The sequence below is a fragment of the Daucus carota genome, chromosome 4 (genome assembly GCF_001625215.2).
Source record: "Daucus carota subsp. sativus chromosome 4, DH1 v3.0, whole genome shotgun sequence".
Taxonomy (NCBI): Eukaryota; Viridiplantae; Streptophyta; class Magnoliopsida; order Apiales; family Apiaceae; genus Daucus; species Daucus carota.
Window position 1 is genome coordinate 19,569,669 of NC_030384.2, and position 27,911 is coordinate 19,597,579.

A 27,911-nucleotide genomic window follows, 5' to 3' on the forward strand; every position below is an offset into this window, starting at 1 on the left:
TGTAAGTACGTGTCATCCAAGGGGGAGTGTTATGTATAATGTGTGGATGACTCTTGTGTTTCTCAACCTTTTGTATGCTCTCATTATTAGCCAACCTTTGGCTCTCCATTTTCTTGTAACATACATCCTACTAGCCTATAAAATGCTTGCTTGTACCTTGGTTATGGACATAGAAATAAGATGGTCTCCTACCTTGTTAGTTAAATTCTCTCTCAAAATCACTTCTCTTGTATTATATATAAGTATATAACAAATAGATAGATTGTGATTTCTCTTTTATTTTTGAGATTACCTTCTTGATAATTTTGGGCCGGTTTCATTGCCTAAAACCTGCTATTGCAAGTCAAAATCCCTTAAACTGGAAGATTAACCAGTTTTGTGTTGCTATATACCGTAAGAGTGAGCGAGGTAGCTCGCTCCTCATTCTTCACTTCTCAACTGAAGGGGTGTATTCAAATGAGATTTTAATGAATTGTTTTTAGTCTATATATTTTAATGGATTGTATGTGATTTTGATTTTGTGTGGATTTTTGGTAAAATGTCGTAGAGTTGATAGGATTTAAGCACAATGCTTCAAAATCTCAATCCAATGTACACCCCTCTTAGAATAATTATCCATGTTGTAATAAGATTATAAAAAACTTGAAACGTAACATATTGTCAAATAATTTAATAATAAATAAATTTGTTTTGAGTGAGAGTTATTAAACTTAAAAGTCGTTTTATATTTTATGTTAATTCATCAAATAATTATCATCAATATATCTACAAAAATTCCGATTATTTTGACTCATATAATTTATCTAGTAGATGTCTAAAATAATTATGCATATGAAAATTTTAAATTTTACCAAGTATGGAATATCTTACAAACCAACTTATATATATATATATATATATATATATATATATATATATATATATATATATATATATATAGAGTTAAGTTCTATGGAGTACACAAAAACATTGGAGTATTGGAGTACAAGTCTTAATTTCTTTGGTTTAATCATAAATAATATATTTGATTATACAAATTTATATACAATCTATCATTTATAAGTTGTCTTGCACATAATTGTCTATCAATATTTAATATCCTTCAACTTTAACAAGTATTAACATTATTGTTCTGCTTATTAGTTATATTGCAGAACATAGAGTCCTGTAATTTATAAAAGTCATTATTCTACTTTTTGATTACAATGTTTATGTTGTGTAGAACATAATGTGCAGGTTATTAAATGTTTACGAATATTATTGAACAAAAAAATTGAAATTTAGATGAATAGATTGAATTTTATCCAACTTTGTACTCCAATACTCCAATATATTGTGTACTCCAAGTTCTATGAAGTACAAAAAAAATTGGAGTATTGGAGTACAAAGTCTGATAAAATGTAATCTAGTCATCTAAATTTTAATTTTTTTTGTCCAATAATATTTGTAAATATTTGACAACCTGCACATTATGTTCTGCAACATAAACATCGTGATCAAATGGTAGAATAATTAGTTTTATAAATCATAGGACTCTATGTTCTGCAATATAACTAATAAGCAGAACAATAATCTTAATACTTGTTAAAGTTGAAAGATATTAATGATTAATTGACAATTATGTGCAAGACAACTTATAAATGATAGATTATATCAAAATTTGGATAATCAAAGATATTATATAGTATCAAACTAAAAAATTATGATTTGTACTCCAATACTCCAATGTTTTTATGTACTCCATAGAACTTAAGAGTTAAGTTCTATGGAGTACATAAAAACATTGGAGTATTGGAGTACAAATCATAATTTTTCAGTTTGATCCTATATAATATCTTTGATTATCCAAATTTTGATATAATCTATCTTTTATAAGTTGTCTTGCACATAATTGTCAATTAATCATTAATATCTTTCAACTTTAACAAGTATTAAGATTATTGTTCTACTTATTAATTATATTGCAGAACATAGAGTTCTATGATTTATAAAAGTAATTATTCTACCATTTGATCACGATGTTTATGTTGCTGAACATAATGTGCAGGTTGTCAAATATTTACAAATATTATTGGACAAAAAAAATTGAAATTTAGATGACTAAATTACATTTTATCAAACTTTGTACTCCAATACTCCAATTTTTTTTGTACTCCATAGAACTTAACTCATATATACTCTATCACTGGTCAGCAAGTTTCCACCATTTCCGCTAATAGAACGGAGAAGCGGTTAGAAGAATATTTTCACATATTTATACATAGACTGGTAAAGTTATTAAAATACATAAATTGGAAATCAGAGATTGGTTAAAATCAGTCACAGTTGATCAGAAACACGGACCAAAGTATATACTCATCACATCTCCGATTAAAATTCAACATCCTTAAAATGCAGACATATAAAATAGCATACAAAAACAAACACCGAACAAAATATATAAGTGTTAGAACATCTACCACATATGACAAGATATACATCAGCATTAACACAATTCAACAAATGTGAGTATCAGAGATTCTAAATTGATGATTCAATTATAATCACAATAATGTACAAATGAAGCCACGGAAACTCGATATATTTGCTTCTTTTTCTGCTCAGTATAATGAATTGAATTCTCATTGATTTCTTTCGAAATCTATGAAGTTATTGAATAAATTCATATATCATCACAACATAAATAAATCAATTTCCTAAGAACTGATTACTCAAAATAACCGGACTTATCGTAAGTGAGTATGAATCGATATTTTATCAAATTTTTGCTGAATTTGTAAGAGATATAACACGAAAATCGAAACCCTAAAATTCTTGAAAGGCGTAGTGTGATGGAATGAGACTGCTTGTATGTCAATTAATAGGGCTTGGTTATTGCATAAGCCCTAGATTATAACTGGGCTTTCTTTTGCACCCCGTTACATAATAGACAGAATAATTAGAGTGAGGTTAAATGGCACTTAGGTCACTCAACTGACTATTAACTTTTAATTGGGTCATCTAACTCAAAATCTTTTCAATCAGGTCACAAAACAAAGGAAAATATTCAATCAAGTCATCAAACATGTTAAAATTTTTACGGCTGTTAAATCTCATTAAATTTAGACGGAAGTCAGTTAAGATCAGCTCCCACGTCATTAAATCTGTTTTTTGATTTTCTAATTTTTTTTTACAAATTTGTAGAATTTTTAATGAAATTAAAAAATTCAAAAAATGAAAAATTTTCAAAAAACTAATTTTTTTTTTCAAAAATCAATTTTTATAAAATACATCCGAATTTTTTTAAAAAATTCTGATAAATTTCCAAAAAAATGAGAACTTATGAAAAAAATTCTGAAAATTTTATTTTCAAATTCTAAAATTCTGAAAATTTTTAAATATTTTTAATCAGAATATTTTTAAGAAAAATCAGAAATATGAAAAAAAATCTTTAAAACGGGAATTTACAAATATGGTTATTCTTAATCTTTTGAAATTTTTTAATTTTGAAAATTTTTAAATCAAATTTTTTTAATTAAAATGAGAATTTCTGAAAAAAGTACTGCCAACTCATCTTTCCGTCGACTACTAAACGTCACTAACGACAAGTGACTTGATTGAAAGTTGTAAATAATTTAGTTATTTGACTGAAATCTTTTTGAGTTGGATGACCCATTTGAAAGTTAGTAGTCAGTCGAGTGACCTTACTGCCATTTAACCTTTAGTCATATTAGACTAAACAACTTTTATAGTTCGAGACTCATGTTTTATTAGTTTTGGATTTATTTAAAATAAGTCGGAAGGACATAGATGCAGGAGCTAAATATATTCAAAGGAAAAATAATAATTAAACAAGTAAAATAGAAGCGTGATTATTATTCATTCTTTAGTTCTATAAGATTAAAAAAGTAATAACCACAATATCCACTCCTTGTAGGGATGGGAACGGGTCGGATCAGGTCGTTTTCCCTGAGTTCCAGACCCGATCCATTATATTCCGGGTCGGTTCGGGTTCAGGTCCCGGTATAAATAAAGATCCAAATCCGATCTTTCGGGGTTTTTCGGGTTTCGGTTCGGGTTCGGATTTGATTCAGTTTTATTCGAGTACTTAATAAAATAAAGCACATAAAAACTAAAAATTATATACCTATAAAAAATATGATGATTATTTTTTTTTAAAATTTACGAATATAAAAAAGAATCTTCACATGTTTTAATTAGTACAATAAACACGTGAAACATGCTAATTTAATTGTTTACAATCATTCAACTTATCATTTATATATTTATTACATTTTGATTAATTAATGCATAGTAATTAAGAAAAGCAATACTGGTGAAATGAATGTAAATTCTATATTGCACATATAAAATTAAGCAAAATATTAGTATAAAAATATATATAGTACACATTACACATACACATATATAATATTTTTTATCAGATTTTTATCAGGTTTCGAGTTCGGATTAGGTTCGAATCGGATTTCGGGTTTCAAGTTGGGTCTCGGTTCGGAATATTTAAGATCCATATCCATTTCCAGAAAAATCGGGTCCGAGTAGATCCAATTGGTTCAGAACGGGTTGGGTAAAACTGCCTTCCCTGACTCCTTGCCCTCTGTCAGCAACTACATCTGTGTTCCTATTGACATTGTTACATTGTCCTTACAAGATTTCACCATTATAAGGGAACACGTTGATATTCTGTCTTGTTCACTCACAAACAGTTTCACGAAGCAAGAACAAACTCCGTTCATATGTTACATTTTGCATATATAGCATCTAAGTGCAAGTCTTCATTCCCCAACAATTTTTCAGCACTACAATGCCCTTCTTTTTTGTAATAAAGAGTACATCGCATATTTCCATTTTCCAACTTAAAAGTTGAGGCTTTCGCAAAACAAAAACGTGGATCAAAATGAATGTATATAATAAATTCTTAAATAAAGAAAATGTCAACAGATTTAATATTTATATAAAAAAACAGCTAAAAAAACAACATCAATTATTGAGAGGACTTTCGTTGCTTTCCAGTTCCAACAAGGGTTGGCCTATACTTTGTCTAATACTTCTCACATATCGTTTAATCGTCAATGAAATTATTTGACAACAAAAAAAACCGTTGTTTCACCTATTTTTCTTATAGTGAGTGTAGTGTGTAAATGTGTTCCCTACCTTACTTGTAGTTTCGGCCATAATTTTCAACAAACTAAATTAGGCCCAACCTAAATTTATCTTTTTCACAATTACTCTCGTTATACATTGTGTGTGAAATATTAACAATGAGCCTAAACATTATCTCAGCCCAATATAGGCCCTCCCCGCCTCTGGATACATCTAGAATCATCCGCAAGATCTAAGATGGTAATAAACGTAAGATTTTTATATAAAACATAAATGTAAAGCCATTTCCCATATATATATATATACACCCATCCACACACATATGGACACATACATAACACACATCATATGTATATGATATATTTACTTTCAAGATCTACAAATCTTTTAGTTCTATTTTCGACCATTAATTACCTTCATAAATTGATACGTATGATCATTAATCATCGATTATCATTTTCTTTTTGTTCACAATTGTAAATGAATGAAAATCATGATAAAATCGTGTTGGGTGGGCTCATCTCAGTATCGTGTAAGTAATTCTTCTCCTATTTTATGTTTGTACAACTTAGATCTGAATTTTAGGATACAGTTGCAATTACATCGAAACCAGTCAGTGTACCTTTAACGATGTAAGTTATATATCAATCTATGCACCTAGATTTCTATCATTCATAATCATGTAGTTGATAAAACACACACACACACACACACACACGTGACGGATCTGAATTAATATTTTTATTATTCATTCACAGGGAAGATTGACACAGATGTAGATCAGTTACATACTCAAGCAATGAAGAAAATGCTCCAATTTTCAGGTTAAAATTGATGGACTGAAAAGTAGTTATAATCATAAAATTTAGGATTTTTAGCAATCTTCTGATTTCATGTCATAAATAGTCTAGTTGTTTACCTTTGTATCTTTTTCATATATAGTGTGGTTAAACATGAAAGTAGACAGGGGTCAAATGCTTCGTCTCCCGCAAGTCTAACCAAGAAGACCAGGTAATTTATGGTTTGAAATAAAGTATTCGTATCATGTAAATAGATAGTATGAACACATTAATATTTGGTACTTTTAGAACAAAACTTATGTCTCGACAATATCAAATTAAAATATAAAGTTTTAAAATTTATCTTGAGAACAAATATTCCTTACGCTTTTGGGGACATGCATTGATATTCACCTTAAGAAGCGGTAATTATGTCATACGTCAATCATCATTTTATCATTTGTTAGGTCCCTCCCCCGATGTGTGAATTTTACTCCCTTTTTCCCACACGTGCAACAGATATAATAAATTTAAACATATAGTTGATAGAGATCCAGTTGATCAAACATTAGTTTGTTAAAGGTACAAAAATAAACATCGGAATGCTAGAGATACTGGTGGTCATGCAGGGGGACTAGTAGTATTTTAAGTTTCTAGCAACACCGACAAAAAAAATCTACATAGCCAATCCATCCATTATTCCTCAAATACTGACATGAGAATCATAAATGATAAAACATTTGGGACTTCGTTAAGTACTGGTTGAAGCCATCTTCTCTTGTACTATGACCTATGCTAATTTTTACTTGGTAAAGGCAACTTTTGCGTGCGCTTCTGCTAACACATAGGATACAATAACTCCATAATATTGTCCATTTTATTGTAACTTGTATTTCTATTTATATAATTTTTTTAGCATAACATCAATGTTTTTATTTAATTAATCAAGTGAAAAGATGAAGATTGCATCTGTTGGCCTCTTAGGTGGAACAATTACAAGAAATGTCCAAGCTTTGCGGCTCACCCTCAGAAGAATTTTGGAGAAACTGTGAGCTACCTCATGTAACCAGTTCCAAGTCTCAACAACCTTCTAAAAGACGTATTACAGATTTAGAGACTTTCTTGCACCAGCACTACCTCTTATAGAGACCCGTTTTCTATAAATCATACAATGACACACATGATTTCATGAGAGAACATGAAAACAACAGGGTAGACAGTATGTGAAAGAGGATTGAAAAAAAAGCAAACGCGGCAAAAAGATCAACTTCTTGTAAGTTTATCTATCATTAATAAATTTATTCATGTATCAACAAGGTTCTTGAGAGTAATCAATTTTTTACTGCATCCAAAATACAATTGTGTTCACACCCAGCCTAGTCACTATTCAAAGGGCAACAATATTAACCATTTGGGACATGTTTTATCAGATGCAATGAGACCATATAAGTCGTCATGAAGGTATCTCCGTGTTGCTTGTGTGGAGAAAAAGAGTTCAAGGTGGTGGAATTCTATTACCTACCAATGCTATGTTGGTCCCGGTGATGGAATAGAGTAATGAAAGGTTCACAATCACAATAGGAAAATATCTTGTAAAAATTTGACTTTGAATTTGTTCATTTTGTACACAAAGGTGTTTATTTATAAAGTTTAAGATATTGTTTATTAGTCCGTCTGTAGTTTGTAAATAGTACACAATAAAGATATCCTCTATTACTTACAATTGATTTCCTATGCTGCTAACTAATGCTAATTTCAGTATATTGTTTAATTTAATCTTTTATTCATGCAATTTTAATAAAAGTATTTTGCAATATAAAAATATAGTTTATTTTAACCAACTATGACCCGACTTCAATAATTAAAATACAAAACCTAATTTAAAAGTGAAAATATCATATGTTAATAGGATATTTTGCTTAAAAAGCTAGCAGCAACTTTAGATATATACTAGAACTCAAGTGGTGCCTCAGGGGTGTACAAATGAGTGTATGAAACTAAGGTTGGCGCCACTTGGTTTTTCACTCAACCAAATCTTCACTAAGGCTGAGTGGCGCCTAATAGCTAGTGAGCAGAGTAGGATGGAGTGGCGTCTTCCATAGCATAGAGGAGGTATATGTGAGTGTCACTCACCATTTAGAATATTTTCTCTCAACCGGAGTGACGCCTTGACTGAGTTTGACCTTGAGTGGCGCCTAGAGACACCGTATATATGGGACAGCGTGGCGCCACTTGGGGTTTATACTTAGCCATTTTCTCTAATATCTTCAAATGATGCCTGCATGTTAATATATATATGACTTGACATAAAACCATATTGTAGTTTTAAGTGGTTCCAAACAAATAATATATATATATAGGGGCTTATTCCACTACAAACCACACTCCCATACAAACCTAAAAACCACTATTTCCACTCCCATTTTTGCTATAAACACTCCAATCTATTTTTTTTTTAATTTTTTTAATTTTCAGGGGGCCCCACTGCTGACATCATCTGCCATGTCAGCACCTGCTGACGTGGCACTGCCACGTCAGCAGTGGGGGATCCCAGTGCTGACGTGGCAGATGACGTGGCAGTGCCACGTCAGCAGTGGGGTGCCTCAGTGCTGACGTGGCAGTGCCACATCAACAGTGGTGGGACCCCTGTGCTGACGTGGCGTGGTGACGTGGCGGGGTGGAAAGTGTAATTTTGGGGAAGTTGATGGCAAAGCTAGGGGGTGATATTGTTAGTTTTTAAGAGTTTGGGGGGATATTTGTTTAGTTTTGAAATTAGTTTTTAGGTTTGTATGATAAAGTTGGTTTGTATTTGAACAAACCCCTATATATATATATATATATATATAATTATTTGAATTTAAATAATTATATGACGCCGCTTTCAGATTTGACTTTAATCGAAAGCGCCTGACTTCACTTGACTAGTACTCACGCTCCGTGCACTAGTGGGGTTCACGAACGACTAGTACTGAAGTGATTCTTCGTTCTCTACTTGATGAAATACTTGATCAGCCAATCAAGGTTTGATGTTGCTACAAAAAAATGATTATAAATAATGAGTATAGGTATACTGGAATCTTTGATTCTTGAAACTTAATCGACAGGAAATCTTCGATAGCTGTTAGAAATCAATAATTTTGATGATAACATAACACAAATGTAACATGTTCAAGTGAGAGTCTTTATCAAATTATCATTTGAAATCATTGTTTGTATTATCTTGAGATACATCAACGGATAGGTAGAATAGGATGGCTAACTGTAAATATCCTATGTCATGTAATTTTATCTAAGTGAAGGATGATCAACGGATGAATCATCAATATTTCAACGGATGAAGTCTGCACAACTCTCAACGGATGAATCACAGAGTTCTCAACGGATGGGTCTTGTACAGAAGTCAACGGATGAAGCTTGTAAATCAATCAACGGATGAGCCATATTTCAACGGATGAGTCTATATCTGTTGAAATTGACTAGAGTTTAATTCTGACAGATCTCATGGGTTGATTACACTAATTTGGACATGGTAGCCTATTTGGGACAATAAAGAAGAAACAGAAACACATCTGTTTTGTGCAATGCAACCAGGATTACTTGAAGAAGATCATTTAAGATGAAGATAATTCAGAAGACATGTATAAGACAAATGTGATGCAACATAGTTTAGATTAGAGTGCAAAATTTGTATTCAAGTTAACTTTGTAATCTTGGGATATATAACCAATATAGTAGCAACATTAGAACTACTCGAAAACATTAGCAGAGATAGAGTTCTTTACTTAAGAGTTCTAGTGTTGAAAATAAGAAGTTATGAATTTGTAAAATCCACAGATCCTTCTTAATATCTTTTCACGGGTGGATCAAACAATCCACCTGTATTTTTAAATACTTGGTGTTCTTTACTTACTACAAATTGTTAGAGTTCATGTTCTTGAATCTTTTGAATTTTGAAAGATTGTATTCAACACCCCTTCTACAATATTTCTTACAGACTTGTGTAAAATAACAATAGCATAAACTACTTGAACTTTATTCTTCACTGAGGCTTGAACATGTTAATGAACTTCTTTCAATGGACGGATGTTCATTTCATATATCTGGATTGTCTGTTTATGTTCGTACCGGATCTCCAACCTGTTAGTTCTTGTATCATACTTACGTATTGTTTCATATTCTTTTGTAGTGTTGAGTTATCACTATTACATTATGTTACATTATGCTTTACACCACGTGTAGTACATTTCATCTTGTGATTTGGATTCCATTAAGTTTTCTATCAATAAATTCTCTAGATTTAACGAGGTGATATTTATAATGATTTGAGTGTTTACAAAGAGTTCCTGTAGAGATCGGGTAGCTAGGTGAGATATTTAACGAGAACCATGACCACTTTGATATAAAAACCAAATTTTATTAGGGAAAGAAAAGGATTAATTGTCATATAACTCATTAATTTTGTTGTGACGTATCAAGTGGATCACTGACAAATTTTTAGCCTCATATGAACCAATTAACATCCTTTTATATCAAGCAATCAAAAGATTACAATAACTTTTTATCATATTCAATTTTTGTTTTGGACAAGTAAGATAAATATTTATCCATTTATTAATTTTTTAGCTAGACGATCGATATAGCATAAAAAATCAAAAATTAAATTCGATTTTTGTCTTTAAATAAAATTTGTAACAAGTTAGTTTGTTTTATAAAAGAAAAACAACTTATATTTGAAATTTTATAAATTTTCAAATCTCTGAAAAAATGTAAAAATATTTTTACGAGAAAAGTATCGGGTGAGTAACTATTTTGTGAAAGTAAATTTAATTTTTGTGAAAGTAAATTAAATTTTGATATAAAATATAGATTTAAAAATAGACAGAAAAAAAATACATGGATCATATAATTTCAAAATGTTAAATTTACTTTTCGTAGCCCGGTTCTTACGACGTTTATTTAATTGGGATTTTAATAGATTATATAGATATTCTATGTATTTTCATGAATTGTATCTAACTTTCATTTTATATGGTAATTAGATAAAAATCGTCTTTAGAATTTAAAGACAATACTTCAAAATTCATGGATTATGGCGAGATTTTAAAAAACATAAAAGACACTAAAACACAGAATTCATCATCTTTTGCAATTCAAAAAAATCCATCAGAATTTGAGTATCATCAGTTTTTTAATTGATTTTAAATAATCCCAATTAAATACCATCGGATTTGTAAACATAACTTAAAATCACATTAAAATATCCAAAACTTTTGGTACATTATTTGAAATCCAAATTAAATACATTTAAATTTCATGAATACAATTAATTTATATTAAAAATCCTAGAATACACTTAATTTGTACCATTTAAATTTTCATTCTTCATATTCAATTTTATGAGAAGTGAACTGGATTTTCTTTTTTTCTTTTCTTGGTGGCTTCAATTTGTATATCCCTTACTTGCAAAAAGATTTACCAATGCACCTATAAAAAATTAAAGTATACAGTGTATTCTACTTTCGCTGTACAAGTACCCGAATTCCAACCAGGGATCATCCTCAAAACATCTTATATACTCTCTCCCTCCCGCAGGTTGTTTACATACTGTTTGCACACATTTTGAAGTTTCTATAAGATATAGTCCGATAATATATTTAAAAATATATTTTTAAAATAAAAGTTTAAGTTAAACTTTTATTTAGAAGAAATATTTGAAAATACATTATGAAAGGTATCCATCCTCACCCTAAATCACTATGAAAGGTATCCATCCTCACCCTAATTCACTGGACGGATTTTGTGAAGCTATAGAAGATAGTGAGCTGGTTGAACTGGACTTATGTGGAGGCTAATTTACTTGGGAGAAAAGTCGAGGAACGAGGAATTGGGTTCAAGAAAGACTAGACAGAGCCTTTGCTTAGAAGAACTGGTGGGCCAAATTTCCCCTCTGTAAGTTAAATCTTCTTACGACCCCTGTATCTCATCATAACCCTATTCACGTCGTATTGTTTGATGTCTCGATTTCGAGGAAGGCTTTTAGGTTCAGGTTTGAAAACATTTGGCTCAAGGAGCCATCCTTTGGTAAAAGAAACAATAGAGTTTTGGAAATATATTCCCCTCACTTACCTGATTCCAAAGCTGTAGTCAGTCTCTGGCTTTATGGAGAAATGGGGCCGTAATTTTTTCAACAAATTCAAGGAGAAATTGAAAAAACTGAAAGAGATTTTAGAGAGTTTAAAGGATAGAACAGATGAGATGGGTGTGAAGAATTTCTTGGCTGAAAAGGAGAAGTTAAATGATCTGTTAATGCAAGAAGAATTGTACTGGAAGCACATAGCAAAATTATTCTGGTTAAAAGAAGGAGACAAGAACACTAGGTTTTTTCATGCGAGTGCTTCATCACGAAAGAAAGCTAATCACATAAGTTTTCTGGAAAAGGAGGACGGGGTTCGTGAAGATAATCCAAAAGTCATGTCTAATATCGTGAAAGAATATTTTGTGAAGATTTTTGGAGAATCTGAAAGAAGAGCTCAGAATACGGTGATGTTAGTCCCAGAGTTGTGATTGAAGAACGGAATAACAAGTTGGCAGCGGAGTTTACATTTGAGGAGTTCACGGTGGCTATTAAGCAAATGCACCCTGACAAGGCGTCAGGATCGGATGGCTTAAACCCGACATTTTATCAAAAATTTTGGAGGATAATGGGAAAGGAAGTTTTTGATTGCTGTAAAGGATGGATTCGAGGTAATCCATTCACTACAACAAAAACACCATTAGACAACACTGATCAGACAATGCACGGTGAAAAAAGCGTTGTTTGGAACAAAGACACAACACTTTCTTTTCGTCCTCGAAAAACTATCGTCTAACACCTACGACCTACAACGGTTAAAAAACTGTTGTCTAGTAAATTCAATCAGACAACGATTTCTTAACTGTCGTATTGTGTAATGATGCATATTAGACAACTGTTTTGAGAGCCGATGTGTGAAGAAACCTCAGACAATAGTTCAAGAAACCGTTGTTGTAATTAGACAAGTGTTTTATTTGTTGTGATGTTTACAAGGAGTTCAAACAAGGGTTTTATATAGTGTTGTGTGACAGGAAAGCTAACATACAAGTGTTTTTGTTAGCATCGTAACATGGCCTTACAAACAAGCCTTTAACAAAAAAAATGTTGTCTGACTAAATGACTTTTAAGAAATATACAACAGTATGTTCAGTAAAAAGTGTTGTTGGTAGACTTTAAAGACAAGCCTTGTTTTGTTTAGCGTTATGTAAATGTTTATCAGACAAGCCTCTTTTGACAAAAACACTTGTCTGATTGGCCACCATGGAAAAAAAATGCGGAAAAACAGAGCAAACCAGCCTGAAAACAGAGGCACACCAACAAATCTAACAAATCTGACTGGAAACAGAGCAAACCAATAGAGATAAAAACAAGGAAACTAACTTACATCCTAAAAGTTTGTTTATAGTTCATCACCAAACTAAAAATCAAATTAAATTACATCATGAAAGTTGAATTAGTTCATCTACATCTCGCATGTAGCTAGTCGTGTCCTCCTCGTCTAAATCAACATTTGGGAAATTCGGCACAAAGCACTCATTCTCAAGTTCTACTTCCACGGATCCCTCATTTTCTTCATCATTGTCCTCATAATAGTTTTTCTCGGGTAATTTCAACACCATGGACCATAGTTTATCAAGAGGATCATCTATGTAACATACTTGCTTAACTTGTTTCGCTAACACAAATGGATCATTAAAAAACCCCAACTTATTCAAATTAACCAAAGTATAACCCAAGTCATCTACCTTAGTCCCTCTATTCATATCAATCGAATTACAACAAAAAATAGGGATCTTAAAGTTGTTGTAGTCTAACTCCCATATACCTATTATCACTCCATAAAATGTAGGTGAGGCATGCTCAACAATTTGATCCTTACCCTGCACAACCATGGTATCGGCTTGAACACACATGCCATTGCATTGAACATTACGTGTATCATCACGATCTTTGGTGCTAAAGGTAATCCCATCCATTTTGTAACCATTGTATGTAGGGACATTCTTATTAGGCCCATCTGCGATCCATCTTATTTCTTGTGATATCTTCTTTTCGTCAAGCAAATTAGAAGCAATCTGCCAAAGATAGCATAAAAGTTATAAAATTACTTATGTGACGGTTTTAAAAATGCACAAAAATGTTATAAAGTGCACTTATACCTTTCCTCCAAACCATTCTGGGATTGTCTCATTTTGCTTATTCTTTAGCCACATTTCATTATTTTCATTTGCCGGATATTTAGTCATCAAAAATGACATATGTTCACTGCATACAATTAAAAGAGACTATGTAAATGATAACATAATGATGTATAATATGAGGATTAAGAAGAAAATTAAGAAATGACTTACTTAAAATATGGCCCAACCGCAGCCGTATTTTGTAAAACACATAAATGGGCTAAATGCAAATCATTGTCGCTCCGAGTTATAACTGATGCACCAGATAATGGCCTACAAAGGGCATCCTTCCTATGCCTACCATTTTTTGGTAACCCAACAGTCGCTTCCTCATGGTTCACCAAACACTCAACAGCTTCTTCTACAATATAGGCCTCAGCAATGCAACCTTCTGCACGAGCCCGATTTCTTATATATCCTTTAAATGTCTTCATATATCTCTCAAAAGGATACATCCATCTAAGAAAAATTGGTCCACAAAGCTCTACTTCTCGTACAAGATGGACCGAGAGATGAAACATAATATCAAACAAGGAAGGGGGGAAGTATTTTTAAAGTTGGCACAAAGTTTCCACCAGCTGGGATTGCATTTTCTCCAACTTATCAACCTCAATAACTTTACTGCAAATTTCCTTAAAAAAAGACAGAATCTAATGACGGTGTTTCTGACCTGTTTTTGCAGTGACGACCATATCGCAATTGGGAGCAAGTAATGCAAGATCATATGGCAGTCGTCAGATTTCATTCCAATAAGTCGAAGAGTTTCCATTGAAACTAAACTTCTAATATTTGAACAGAAGCCATCAGGAAACTTCATGCCTAGAAATGATGAGCAAACTACTTTTTTTCCGAATGAGTTAAATTCCAAGATGCCAATGGTAACTTCTCCTTTTTCCTGGGAGTTTTTGGCCTTAGCTCCGTTCTTATTCCCATTTCAGCCATGTCTAGCCGGACAGATTCCTTGTCTTTTTTCTTCTTGGGTATATTAAGCATAGTACCAAGTAAAGCTTCGCAAATGTTTTTCTCAATGTACATAACATCGAGAACATGTCTAACCGACAAAAACTTCCAATACTCATGTTCAAAAAATATAGAAACCTTCTTAAAAATAGGTCGAACATCACCTTCTTTGAATCGAGGTTGGCGTTGTGTCTTACCAAAGACATGACTCTTTAAATGTTTTGTTCTCTCAAGCACCTCCTCCCCGGTTAATGGAATTGGGGCAGTTCCTTTTTCCATTGTGTTATCAAACTCTTCTTTCTTCCTTCGATATGGATGTGCACGGGGCAACCACCTCCGATGCCTCATGACCACGCACTTACGGTAATTAGTCAGCCTCGTTGCTTTTGTTCCATCAACGTAAACATGACACGCATTATATCCTTTTACAATGTTCCCTGACAAGTTACCATAGGCTGGATTGTCACTAATTGTCCATAATAAAATGCCTCACAGCAAAAAATACTCCCTCTTGTATGCGTCATAAACTTGTTTTCCGGTCCATAGCTTTTATAAATCTTCAATGAGCGGCTGAAGGAACACACCAATATAATTGCCAGGTTCTTTTGGTCCGAATATCAATAAACATAACATAATATACTTCTTCTTCATACAAAGCCATGGTGGGAGAGTGTAGATTGACATTAAAACTGGCCAACATGAATAATCAATATTTGTGCTATAAAGGGGATTGAACCCATATGAAGATAAAGCTAAGCGGAGGTTTCTAGAATCTGAAGAAAACTCTGTCCACTTACTGTCGACTTCCTTCCATGTGTTTGAATCCGCTGGATGTCTCAATTTACCATCATTTATTCTCTCCGTGTCATGCCAAGTCAAGTCCTTGGCTGTTTGTGCAGAACTGAATAAAGTCCTCAAACGTGGTATAAACGGGAAATACCATAAAACCTTTGCCGGAACCCCTTCTAATTCTTCTCCTTTTTTGTTCAACTTCCATCTAGAGGCTTGACAAACAAGACAACTTGTCTCATCTTCATCCTTTTCTCCATGATACAATAAACAATCATTTGGACATACGTGAATTTTTTCATACTCCATTCCTAAAGCGTACAAGCTTTTTTTTGCTTCACTAAATGAAGAAGGGAAGGTGTTGCCTTCCGGGAGCGTAGAACCAACCAACAATAGAAGTTCAGAGAAGCAACCATCTGATACTTGGTATTTTGCTTTCAAGTTATATAACTTTACCAAAGCCTTCATCTTTGTAAATCCTTCACACCCCAGATAAAGTGGTTCATGTTCAGATTGAACATGGTTAAATGCATCAGCAGAATCAAAAGAAATATCATCATCAATATCAGCATTGTCTGGTTTCATCGGGATTTGGTCCACAGACTCTAAACTAGCTGTGTCTTCTGTAGGAGACTTGCTTTCTGTATTTAACTCTCCATGCCATATCCAATGAGTGTAGGTCTGATCTATACCATTTTGAAAAAGATGGCACCTCACTGTTTGAGCTCTCCAGGACTTACTATGTGCAAATTTTAAACATGGACAACTGATTTTATTTTCATCACAGCCGTTCTCAAATGCAAATAACAATAATTCACCTACTCATCTTTGAAATTCCTTTGTTCTTCTATCAGCCATCAACCAAGACATGTCCATCTTGTAAAATAATTTAATCTATTTAGTTATTTATCTTACATAACAGCCTCAATAGCAAAAAAATTACACACATAGCAGAACATCAAAACACACATGGAGAGATAGAGTGCTTTAATACCTAATTACAATGTACTAACATAATTAAGCATGACTACAAGAAACATATTAAGTCTGAACCCCCAAATCCCCAAATATTAGTAAGAACCGTAATTTCAAATTTGATAAAATTGAAGAGGTAGAGTGTTGTAATACCTTCAAATCGGCAAAAATCAGAGATGAGGTAGAGTGTTCAAATCGGAGATGATGAGTTCCAGACACGATGAGTTCAAATCAGAGATGATGAGTTCAAATCGGAGATGATGAGGTAGAGTGTTTAATTAGAGATGAGATAGAAGGGTGAAAACTTTTCAATGATAGATGAGAATTAACGATGGGTCATGGAAGACGAGAGCTCAAACAAAGATCTGGATAATGCATTCAATGAAATGTTGGCTTTGGACAAGATATATATCCAGACAAAGATGTTATCAAATTTATGTGTTATCAAATTAATTGCGTGCACAATTTATGTGTTAAAGTTGTTTTAGTTCAGACAAGCATTTTTATAGTAATAAAACCACTGTCTAAATGAACTTTGGACAACACTTGTTAAAGACAACGTTGTAGAAAGAGCCTTCAGGCAACGTTAATTATGAAACAACCGTTGTATGAATAAGACAACGGTTCTAATTTAAAAAACCGTTATCTGTACCTAACATGTACAATACTTTTTAGGAGAAACGGTTGTCTCACACGTCATTATTTTTTACACTCCATTTTAACATTTTACAAACACGTCATGTTTTATATCGTTAGTAGTTAAATTAACGAGTGTCCCACGAATCACATATGATAGATATGATACGATCCAGTTCGGGTTCTTTGTTATACAAGGTACGTGTTGTTAATTTTGACAATCCAATACTTTCTTAATATCACTGAAACGACATTGTTTTTAATAATCAATTTTGTCTTTTACAAACACGTCATGTTTTATCTCGTTAATAGTTAAATTAACGAGTGTCCCACACATCAAACATCAATACATCTTTCAATCTTATTTTGAAGTTTATATTGTTGGAGAAAAACTTTACATGTATATCAATAACGAATAAATCACATATGATAGATATGATACGATCCAGTTCGGATTCTTTATTATACATGGTACGTGTTGTTAATTTTGACAATCCGATACATGCTTAATATCTTAATATCAAAAAGAGGTAGAGAAACTGAAACACTTTGATTACTTATCCTGTAAGTAAGAACTAATTAGCGTGTGTATGTTTGTAAACAATAATAATAACGTGTCGATGTCACAAATATTATGAGAAAACTAGGTAAATTTGTTTTTACCACTTAGTAAGTTTGGGATAATCCAATATTTAGGACGTTAACGGAAGTTCGATTTGTTAACAAATTAATTGCATGCAAAATTAAGGATTTAAAAGTGTTTTGGTTCAGACAAGCATTTTTAAAGTAAAAGAGTATTGTCTAACTAAACTTTGGACAACGTTTTCTAAAGTCAATGTTGTAGAAAGAACCTTCGGACAATGATTTTTATCTCAAAACCGTTTTATGAATAAGACAACGGTCTTAATTTTAAAACTCGTTATTTGTACTTTACATGTACAATACTTTTTAGGAGAAACCGTTGTCTGACCGTGTTTCTAGATCTTACTCTTTCATAATTTCAAATTTAATAGACAGAGATATGTATAAAAATATATAGAAAAAGATATAAAAAGATATATAAAAAGATATGTATAAAAAAAGATATAAAAAAATTTTAAAAAGCCTTACTAATTTTTAAGTTTAATAAAAAAAATATAAAAAATATTTATATGTTTAGTTATACATAAAAGATATTATATGTCTAAAGATAAAGATATTATATGTCTGAATATAAATAAAATAGTTTAAAGCTCCCATATTCTTTTTGTCCTAACCCTCATTTCTTCCCCCCTTTTTTTTCACCGATTTCAAAACCCTCATTTCTCATCTCTCACTTCACTCTCATCTCTCTCATCTCTCTCACTTCACTCTCATCTCTCACCTCGCCCCTCTCGCTCTCGCTCTCACCTCGCCCCTCTCGCTCTCACCTCCCTCACTCTCACCTCGTGCTCGCTTCGCTCTCTCTCAAAGTTGGGTACCTCTCTCTCATCTTTAATTTTAGATTTATGTTTAGTTTTTGATTTTGTGATGGTTGATTACAGTGGGTTATGTTTAGTTTTAAATTGTGTGGTTAATGGTTATAGTGGGTTATGGGTCATGTTTGTGAGTCTCTATTTTGTGGGTTAAGATTTGTAATGTATGATTCGAGTGGGTTATGGTTATGTTTGTGGGATTCTATTTTGTGGGTTATAATGTATTGGCGGTTTATGATTTTTTGTGTCAATGATTATTTGTTTTTAGGGTTTATAAATCAATTCATGTGTTAATATCGGTTTATGTCTTGATAACAGTGGGTTATGGACAATGTCTGTGGGTCTCTAATTTGTGGGTTATGTAGTATTGTAGGTTTTAGGATTATGCCTTTTTTGTGTTCATGATTTTTTGTTTTTAGGGTTTACAAATCGATTATTTTTTTGTTAATATCTGATTATGCTTGATTACAGTGCAATGTTTATAAGTATCTTTTTTGTGGGTTATGTAGTATTGTGGGGTTTATGATTTTTTTGTGATGCGCAGAGCATTATGGCTCCTACAAGGAAGACAAGATCCTCTTCGAATACAACTAAAGTCAACCTTATGAAGGCATTAAAAAGAAACCATTCATCAGGGGACACAAGTGGGACGTCTAAGAAGGCATTAACAAAAAACTATGCTGCAGGGGAGACAAGTGGGCTATCTAAAAAGGCATTAAAAGGAAGCACTGTGCAGCCTTCCCCTCAGAGTTCTTCACCTCAATCTGAAAAGAAGAAGGCCATTTCTACAAATCTACAATACCAACTGAGTAAGAAGCGGAAACTGTAGGAACAATCGGATATTGGCCTGCGTTTTATGATACTAATTAAAAGTTCGAAAAGAATATTAACCTTAATCGCTACGGCGCAAGCGATTCAAATCCACGTCTTCTACTGTATTCCCTGATTCTCTTTGGACGAAGTGTGACCTTCGATCTCCCAAGGTGTGCCTCTCCTTAAAGCTCCGAAAAACCCGAAACCCTAGCTGTCTCCTTGAGAAAAACGTCTGCCTCTCTCAAACTCTAGGATGAATTCGTTTTTGTGTATCTTTCAGCTTTAGGAGAACGAGAATATATATAGGCTATAGTAGGGATCATGGACCATTAGGTCAGGCCTTCCAATGACATTCCGGGCCATGCCCAATGTCATTAAATATTAATTCAATCCACTAAAGAATTAATATTTGCACTACCTTTCCTAATTCCGTAAATTAATTATTTAATTCGGCTCCCATATTAATGCTTATAAAGTCCCCATGTTTAAGATATCACATGTCCATTAATTAAATAAATTTCTGACAATTAATTTAATCAATATCTTTTATCCTTGATTATCCACTCAACCTTATAATTATGCAAGAACAAATCTGCCTGCAAGACTAAAGCATAATTATCTTTATGAGCTTTCAAGAAGACATCATCACCCGAATATATTTTTTGGACATGGTTTCCTTTTATAGTCAATATCCCACTCTATATATAATGTCATTGCCCAATACATAAATTCGTAATTTAAAATAAATTACTTAACTTATGAGTCAAGGCATGTGCATTAAATACAAGTGTCAATCACTATATCCGTATTAAGAACTTAAGCATTAATAACATCAAAGGATCTTAGTTCTTTATTGTCAGAATAAAAGAAACAATTATTCTACTATTTTGATCCCGTTCAATATACACAAAGTATATAAGTATTATTCAATAGTCAAGATAAACTATTTCCAAATAATACTTCAGTCGTTCCAATGGTTTATCTAACACAATTTAGACTGTGAACCTTTATCTATTATATAAGGAGTCTGACAATCTAATCTTCTACTATCCCATTTGATACTAGATTGTCTACAATATATAATATACAGACAATGTGAAAATATGCATTCAAGATTCTCAAATAATTGTTATATACTTCAAACGAATATTTCAGTATAACCCTAACAATCTCCCGCTTATACTCAAGATATTCTTTGAGTATATCGGTGTTTATTACAAGCAATCCACTACCAACTATAACTATGTGACAAAGAATCTGACTCCCAGTGGCGGACCCAGAAATTTAATCTAGTGGGTTCCTAACAATCTCCCGCTTATACTCAAGATATTCTACTTGTGCTACAGGTTCATTATTCGTCCCTCCCACTAGTTCCTCTAAAATGATACTACTCATGGGTTTGTGATTCATTATGTAGTCTTCCTCTAAGAATCTTGCATTGGTGTTAACAGTGACATCCCGATTCTTAGGACTATAAAATAAATAACCTTTTGTTCCCATAGGGTAGCCTACAAACAGCTTTACTTATGTACGAGATTCTAGCTTAGTCGCGTTCTTGTTCAGCACATGTGCTGGACAACCCCATATCCGAATGTGTCTTAGACTCGGTTTGTCCCCGGTCCACAATTCTAAGGGGGTTTTTGGAACCGACTTAGAAGGTACTAAGTTCAGAAGATAAGCTGCTGTTTCAAAGGCATGTCCCCATAACGACTTGGGTAAATCCGAATAACTCATCATCGATCTAACACTCTCCAAAAGAGTCCGGTTCCTTCTCTCTGCTACACCGTTCTGCTGGGGTGTGCCTGGTGCAGTCAATTGGGATTCTATCCCATTCTCTGATAAATATTCCCTGAATTCTCCAAGCAAGTATTCGCCACCATGATCTGATCGTAGTGACTTGATACTTTTATTATGTCGCTTCTCCATTTTAGCTTTGTACTCTTTGAACTTATCAAAGCACTCTGACTTACGGCGCAACAAATAAACGTACCCATATCTAGAATAATCGTCAATGAAAGTGACGAAATACTCATAACCACCTCTTGCTTGGATATTCATGGGTCCACATAAATCAGAGTGAACCAATCCTAACACTTCTTTGGCTCTATTCCCCTTTGCCTTGAAAGGCCTATTGGTCATTTTACCTTCCAAGCAGGATTCACAAACTGGAAATGGCTCCACTGCCAATGAGCCTAAAGGCCCGTCTACTACCAGTCTTTGAATCCTCCTCAAGTTAATATGACCTAATCTCAAGTGCCAAAGATATGTTTGGTTCAATCTAGAAGGCTCTATTCTTTTAGTAGTAGAAGATGTGTTGCTCAATACCCTATGTTGTAGTAGCAGTGCAGGTTGACTAGGATTAATTATATACAAATTGTTTTGCAATGTACCAGAACATATAATCCATTTATTCATCATAATAGAAACATTACGATCCAAACAAACATTATAACCATCCAAAGCAAGTTTAGAAACCGAAATCAAATTCCTTCTAAAAGAAGGTACATAAAGACAATTGTTCAAAACCAAAATCCTATCAGAACAAAAGATAATTGAATAACTCCTACTGCAACTACTGCTACTTTCGTAGCATCTCCCATGAACACGTATATCTCGTCATCTCTAAGCATTCTGGATTGCTGGAACCCCTGCATAGAGTTACAAACATGATCAGTGGCTCCAGTATCTACACACCAAGTGCTCGTAGATATAGCCGCTATAAATGTTTCTGTAACTAGAGAAAAAGACATACCAGTATTGTTTGTCTTCTTAGGAAGAGGACAATCCTGTTTCCAGTGACCCGACTGCTTGCACCGGTAGCACTTTTCCTTAGGCTTTTTCACACCACCTTAAACTCCCACTGCCTTTACAGCTTTCTGTGTCTTAGCCTTTTTCTTCTTCTTATTTCCTTTCGGCTTAGAGGAAGAACCTTTCTCAGCCACATTCACCTGAACACTCTGCCGAAATAATCCTTCAGCTGCCTGAAGTTCCGTCAGCAGTTCCACGAGACTATACTACCTCTTGTTCATGTTGTAATTCAAGCGGAACTGCTCAAAACTCTTGGGCAAGCTCATAAGGGCAATGTCAATCTGGGTTTCCCCGTCAAGCTCAACACCAAGGATCTCTATCTCATTCAGATGTGACATCATCTTGAGAACATGATCCCTTATAGGTGTACCTTCAGCCATCTGAGTGTTCATTAAAGCCTTCATGGCTACTTGCCTAGCAGCCCTATTTTGATCTCCAAAAAGTTCCTTGAGATTAAAGAGCATATCCGAAGCAGTGGCCATAGCCTGATGCTGATGCTGCAAAACACCCGACATTGCTGCCAGAATGTAACATCGCGACATCTCATCAGCCTTTGTCCACCGCTTATAATACTCCTTATCCTCATCAGGCGCATCAGCAGCAGGCTGCTCGGGCTTGGGTTCATAAGTGCAAAACTTGTACTCCTCAGCAGTCAACACAATGTCCAAATTACGTTTCCATTCAATATAGTTAGGTCTGGTAAATTTGGTATCCTTAAGTATGGTGAACAGTGGATTAAAGCCCATTTTATTCTGAGAATCATGCATGAAAAAATCACATTACACATAAAGAAGGGTGCATTAAAAATTAAGACCTATTGGTTCCTCTAACAATTATTAAAATTAAATGCACTAACGTTTAAACACCATAAGTTTCTGGTATGTCACGATGGGTGACATGTATACCACCTAAATTTGTTTAAACGTTACTTCAGTCCTATTACTAAACAACAAGCCACGTTGGGGTGGTCTATATTATTTTTCATAGCTAAGTGTATACCATTATCAAACCTTAAATTATCCGAAACCTATGGAACTTGGTACGCCACGATGGGCGGCATGTATACCTTCCAATATTCTTTAAATAGAATACTTCAATTAAATATTCGTCAATGGTTTGATTTTTAGGCAGTGGAGGAGTCACATCGGTCTCACTTAATACCCATAAGCCTTAGAATTCGCCCCAAATCAGAGATAAAGAAAATTCGTATTTATTCGTATTAATTTAAGAAGTTTGTTCCAGTAATATCTATAACATTCTGGACACCATAAATTACATGCCACGATGGGTGACGTATACATAATTTATATTTGTCTTTATGTTAAATTACATACAAACAATGATGGAGACCATGAGATTTAATATCATATTAATTCCCTCTCCCACTTAGAATTTACTTTGAGGATTTTAATCTAGATGCATCACCCTATGTCATCTCTTCGAAGTCCACATGCATAATATCATGGTTATAGCAACACAAAGAACACATAACATGGCAGCATACTATCATGATTAAAGCATTAATGAAAAAACATCCCTATGTCCATGTCATTCTAGCATGCAAAGGGTTAGTATCACATGGCTTAACAACAAAGACAAGAAACACATAATAACAATAATCAAGAATTATGTAAATCATAATTGAACACATCCACTATTATGGCCCCGGAAAAAACAGCTTTGAATTCACCCTTCGAAAAATTCCAGAAAACTTTGAGAGCCCGTTTGGAGGCCTAAACGGCCTCATAATGCCTCGGACAATTCCAAAAAACAGCTTCGTAATCATCCTAACCGGGTCCGTCTCGTTCTGCCGTTTCCGAAAAGTGCTGATTCGCCCAAATCGGACATCGTATGCAAAAGTTACGGCCAAAACAGTGCAGCACCCCCGAAAACAGATCGCAACAGCGGAAGATCTCTGTTTCTTGCAGCACCGTTGATCAAACAAATACATACAAATTGTACAGATGAACCAACCTATTCTATTACATCAGATCATAATCTAAAACAATTACAAATTGAATTACAAGATTAAACTATCACGATCAACCCTCGTGATTTACAATAGCCACGATAAACCACGTGGAATCCAAACATAACAGAATTAAAACACGGCCATAATAGTGGATAACGGCCTGCATCACAGAACCACTATATACATGCATATATAATCATGACATGGACTACATATCATAAATCGCAGAACCGCAACCTGGCTCTGATGCCATTGTGGGAACAATCGGATCTTGGCCTGCGTTTTATGATAATAATTAAAAGTTCGAAAAGAATATTAACCTTAATCGCTACGGCGCAAGCGATTCAAATCCACGTCTTCTACTGTATTTCCTGATTCTCCTTGGATGAAGTGTGGCCTTCGATCTCCCAAGGTGTGCCTCTCCTTAAAGCTCCGAAAAACCCGAAACCCTAGCTGTCTCCTTGAGAAAAACGTCTGCCTCTCTCAAACTCTAGGATGAATTCGTTTTTATGTATCTTTCAGCTTTAGGAGAACGAGAATATATATAGGCTACAGTAGGGATCATGGACCATTAGGTCAGGCCTTCCAATGACATTCTGGGCCATGCCCAATGTCATTAAATATTAATTCAATCCACTAAAGAATTAATATTTGCACTACCTTTCCTAATTCCGTAAATTAATTATTTAATTCGGCTCCCATATTAATGCTTATAAATTCCCCATGTTTAAGATATCGCATGTCCATTAATTAAATTAATTTCTGACAATTAATTTAATCAATATCTTTTATCCTTGATCATCCACTCAACCTTATAATTATGCAAGAACAAATCTGCCTGCAGGACTAAAGCATAATTATCTGTATGAGCTTTCAAGAAGACATCATCACCCGAATATATTTTTCGGACATGGTTTCCTTTTATAGTCAATATCCCACTCTATATATAATGTCATTGCCCAATACATAAATTCGTAATTTAAAATAAATTACTTAACTTATGAGTCAAGGCATATGCATTAAATACAAGTGTCAATCACTATATCCATATTAAGAACTTAAGCATTAATAACATCATAGAATCTTAGTTCTTTATTGTCAGAATAAAAGAAACAATTATTCTACTATTTTGATCCCGTTCAATATACACAAAGTATATAAGTATTATTCAATAGTCAAGATAAACTATTTCCAAATAATACTTCAATCGTTCCAATGGTTTGTCTAACACCATTTAGACTGTGAACCTTTATCATATTATATAAGGAGTCTGACAATCTAATCTTCTGCTATCCCATTTGATACTAGATTGTCTACAATATATAATGTACAGACAATGTAAAAACATGCATTCAAGATTCTCAAATAATTGTTATATACTTCAAACGAATATTTCAGTATAACCCTAACAGAAACAAGGGGAAGAAGGGCCTATAGATAATGAACAAGGAGTTAAGCATTTGAAACGAGGACCTGTTATGATGCATAGGATTCTTAGGCGTAAGATGTTGGGAGTCAAGTTAGCGGTTTCTTTCAATGCAAAAGGTGAGCCATATGGTAAAGTTGCCACAGAGATGCAGTCCTACATTGGGGTTTTTGCGAGAACTAAGGCCCTAGTCTGGTATGAAACTTGGAAACGAGTTCCGAAAGAAAAAATAAAATAAGATATGGGACTGTGTGCAGGTAAATTTAGTTGCATGACTTAAACTACATGATGTTTCTAATTTTTATTGATTCTTGAATACCTACTAATTTATTGAATATGATTTTGTATGTAAATGGCATTCGATATACCTTTAACAACAAGGCGGATTGTGTTGATATCTGCGTGCCAGAAGTGGAGAGAATTCAATAGCCGTTTAACAACGACTTATCTTCTTCAATATCGTGATCAACCGGAGTTGCTTGAATCTCCTCCAGCAGACTATACATTCATTGAGAAGGCACATTGGGATATCTTTGTAGCTGATCGTTTATCTGCTGATTTCCTTGTGAGTTTTTAATTTTTTTCATTTACATATTGTTGCATACCCATTGGAAGATATCTATGTTGCTAATATTTTTTATGTTTTTATGAAGGAATTACACAATAAACATAAAAAGATAAGGAGCATGAATAAATATGGTCACTACATGTCTCGCAAGGGTTATGCAAATCTCGAACAGGAAATGGTTAATGATCAATATAAATGATTTTAATTTTAATTACATTGTTTAATTATGTTCTGATTTTAATTTTTTAAATGAACATGTAGTCTGGTGGTGATCCTGAAATCGAGATAGACCGAGCAAGTACATGGCACCGTGCGCGGTGTGATAAAGATGAGAAGTACAAGACAGAAAAACTTGAAACCATAGCTGAAGAAATTGTAAGTGCTTGTTTACCAAATAAAATTTGGGTGCTGTCTATTTTTATGTTCCATCAGTGATAATTATGTTAAGTTTTGGTTATCTTAGAGTTTTACTTTTTCTGTTCAAATATGGCTTATAAATGATGACTTATTACTTTTTGTTTAATTGTAGGAGAAGATGAAGAAGAAAGTTTTAGAGGGGGAAGTGATAGAGGAAGGCACTAATGATGTCTTGACGAAGGTTCTTGGTAACTCTGAGCACCGAGGACGGGTGCGTGGTCAGGGGAGTTATGTTAAGCAATCCAACTATTTTAATCTGCCAAGAAAGAAGAGAAAAAGCCGATCAATTGAAGAAAAGATCCAATAAGGTATTCAAAAGTTTATGGCTGATGAGACTAACAGGATCATCAAAGAAAGAGATGAATTTTGGGCTGCAGAGATGGCAAAGCTGAAAGAATCTTTAAGTATAAAGATTGATGGGAGTCCAAATATTGGATCACAACAAGGAAGTTCTTCAAAAGGCGGACTTGAAAATGTGCTGGAATTGACAGCTGTTAAAAAGAAATTGGATCTCAATGAATCTCCTAAAGGGGAAGATGCTGAGGTTAATTTTGAGGAAGTTGATGATGAAGAGAAGAACAAGGGTAAAGAAAAAGATGTTGCTGAATTAAAGAGCAGTGGTGAAGAGAAGGAAGTTGAGTATTTTGTAGTTGAGGACAAGGATGTGGAAGTGGCTGAGGAAAATGAAGGTATTCTATGGGAGTTGGCAATTGGAACCCCAACCAACATTGTTGCTCATGCAACAGTTGACTTTGTCACTGCTGTTCTTCATGGGAATCCACTTGGAGGAGATAACGTACGAGTATCAATTAATCGTGTTATCCAGGGAGCTGCTGAGATCCCATTCCCAATTGATGATGAAATCATCACAGTAGATCAAGCTGTTGGAACTTTCATTGCATGACCGAGAAACATGTTACGGGAAGTGAAGGCAAACAGTGATTGAGTGAAGTCTCGA

The 27,911-nt window shown here is 33.7% G+C and overlaps 1 protein-coding gene and 2 non-coding genes across 3 annotated transcripts; all 3 read right to left on the reverse strand.

Annotated features, from left to right (window-relative positions):
* Positions 1-2,294: 2,294 nt before the first annotated feature.
* LOC135152453 (small nucleolar RNA SNORD18) lies at positions 2,295-2,367 on the reverse strand. The gene has a single exon (XR_010291631.1). It is a non-coding gene; the product is annotated as a small nucleolar RNA SNORD18 (small nucleolar RNA).
* Positions 2,368-2,593: 226 nt separating this feature from the next.
* Positions 2,594-2,684, reverse strand: LOC135152495 (small nucleolar RNA R64/Z200 family). Its single transcript, XR_010291670.1, has one exon. It is a non-coding gene; the product is annotated as a small nucleolar RNA R64/Z200 family (small nucleolar RNA).
* A 12,288-nt stretch (positions 2,685-14,972) lies between these two features.
* LOC108216972 (uncharacterized) lies at positions 14,973-23,316 on the reverse strand. Its single transcript, XM_017389832.2, has 3 exons — positions 23,079-23,316; positions 15,893-16,570; positions 14,973-15,532 (listed from the first exon to the last, which is right to left on the reverse strand). The coding sequence occupies exons 1-3, from the start codon at positions 23,314-23,316 to the stop codon at positions 14,973-14,975; spliced, it is 1,476 nt and encodes a 491-aa protein (XP_017245321.2).
* Positions 23,317-27,911: the final 4,595 nt, after the last annotated feature.

Bases quoted from the DNA above. Each gene is read 5' to 3' on its own strand.
- LOC108216972 (XM_017389832.2), bottom strand. From the start codon at position 23,316: ATGGGCTTTAATCCACTGTTCACCATACTTAAGGATACCAAATTTACC. The intron at 16,571-23,078 runs GTGTTTTGCAGC...AAAATGGTATAG, and splicing joins CATTCTGGCAGCAATGTCGG to ATCAGACCTACACTCATTGG. The intron at 15,533-15,892 runs GTAAGTGGACAG...GTAACTTGTCAG, and splicing joins CACATGGAAGGAAGTCGACA to GGAACATTGTAAAAGGATAT.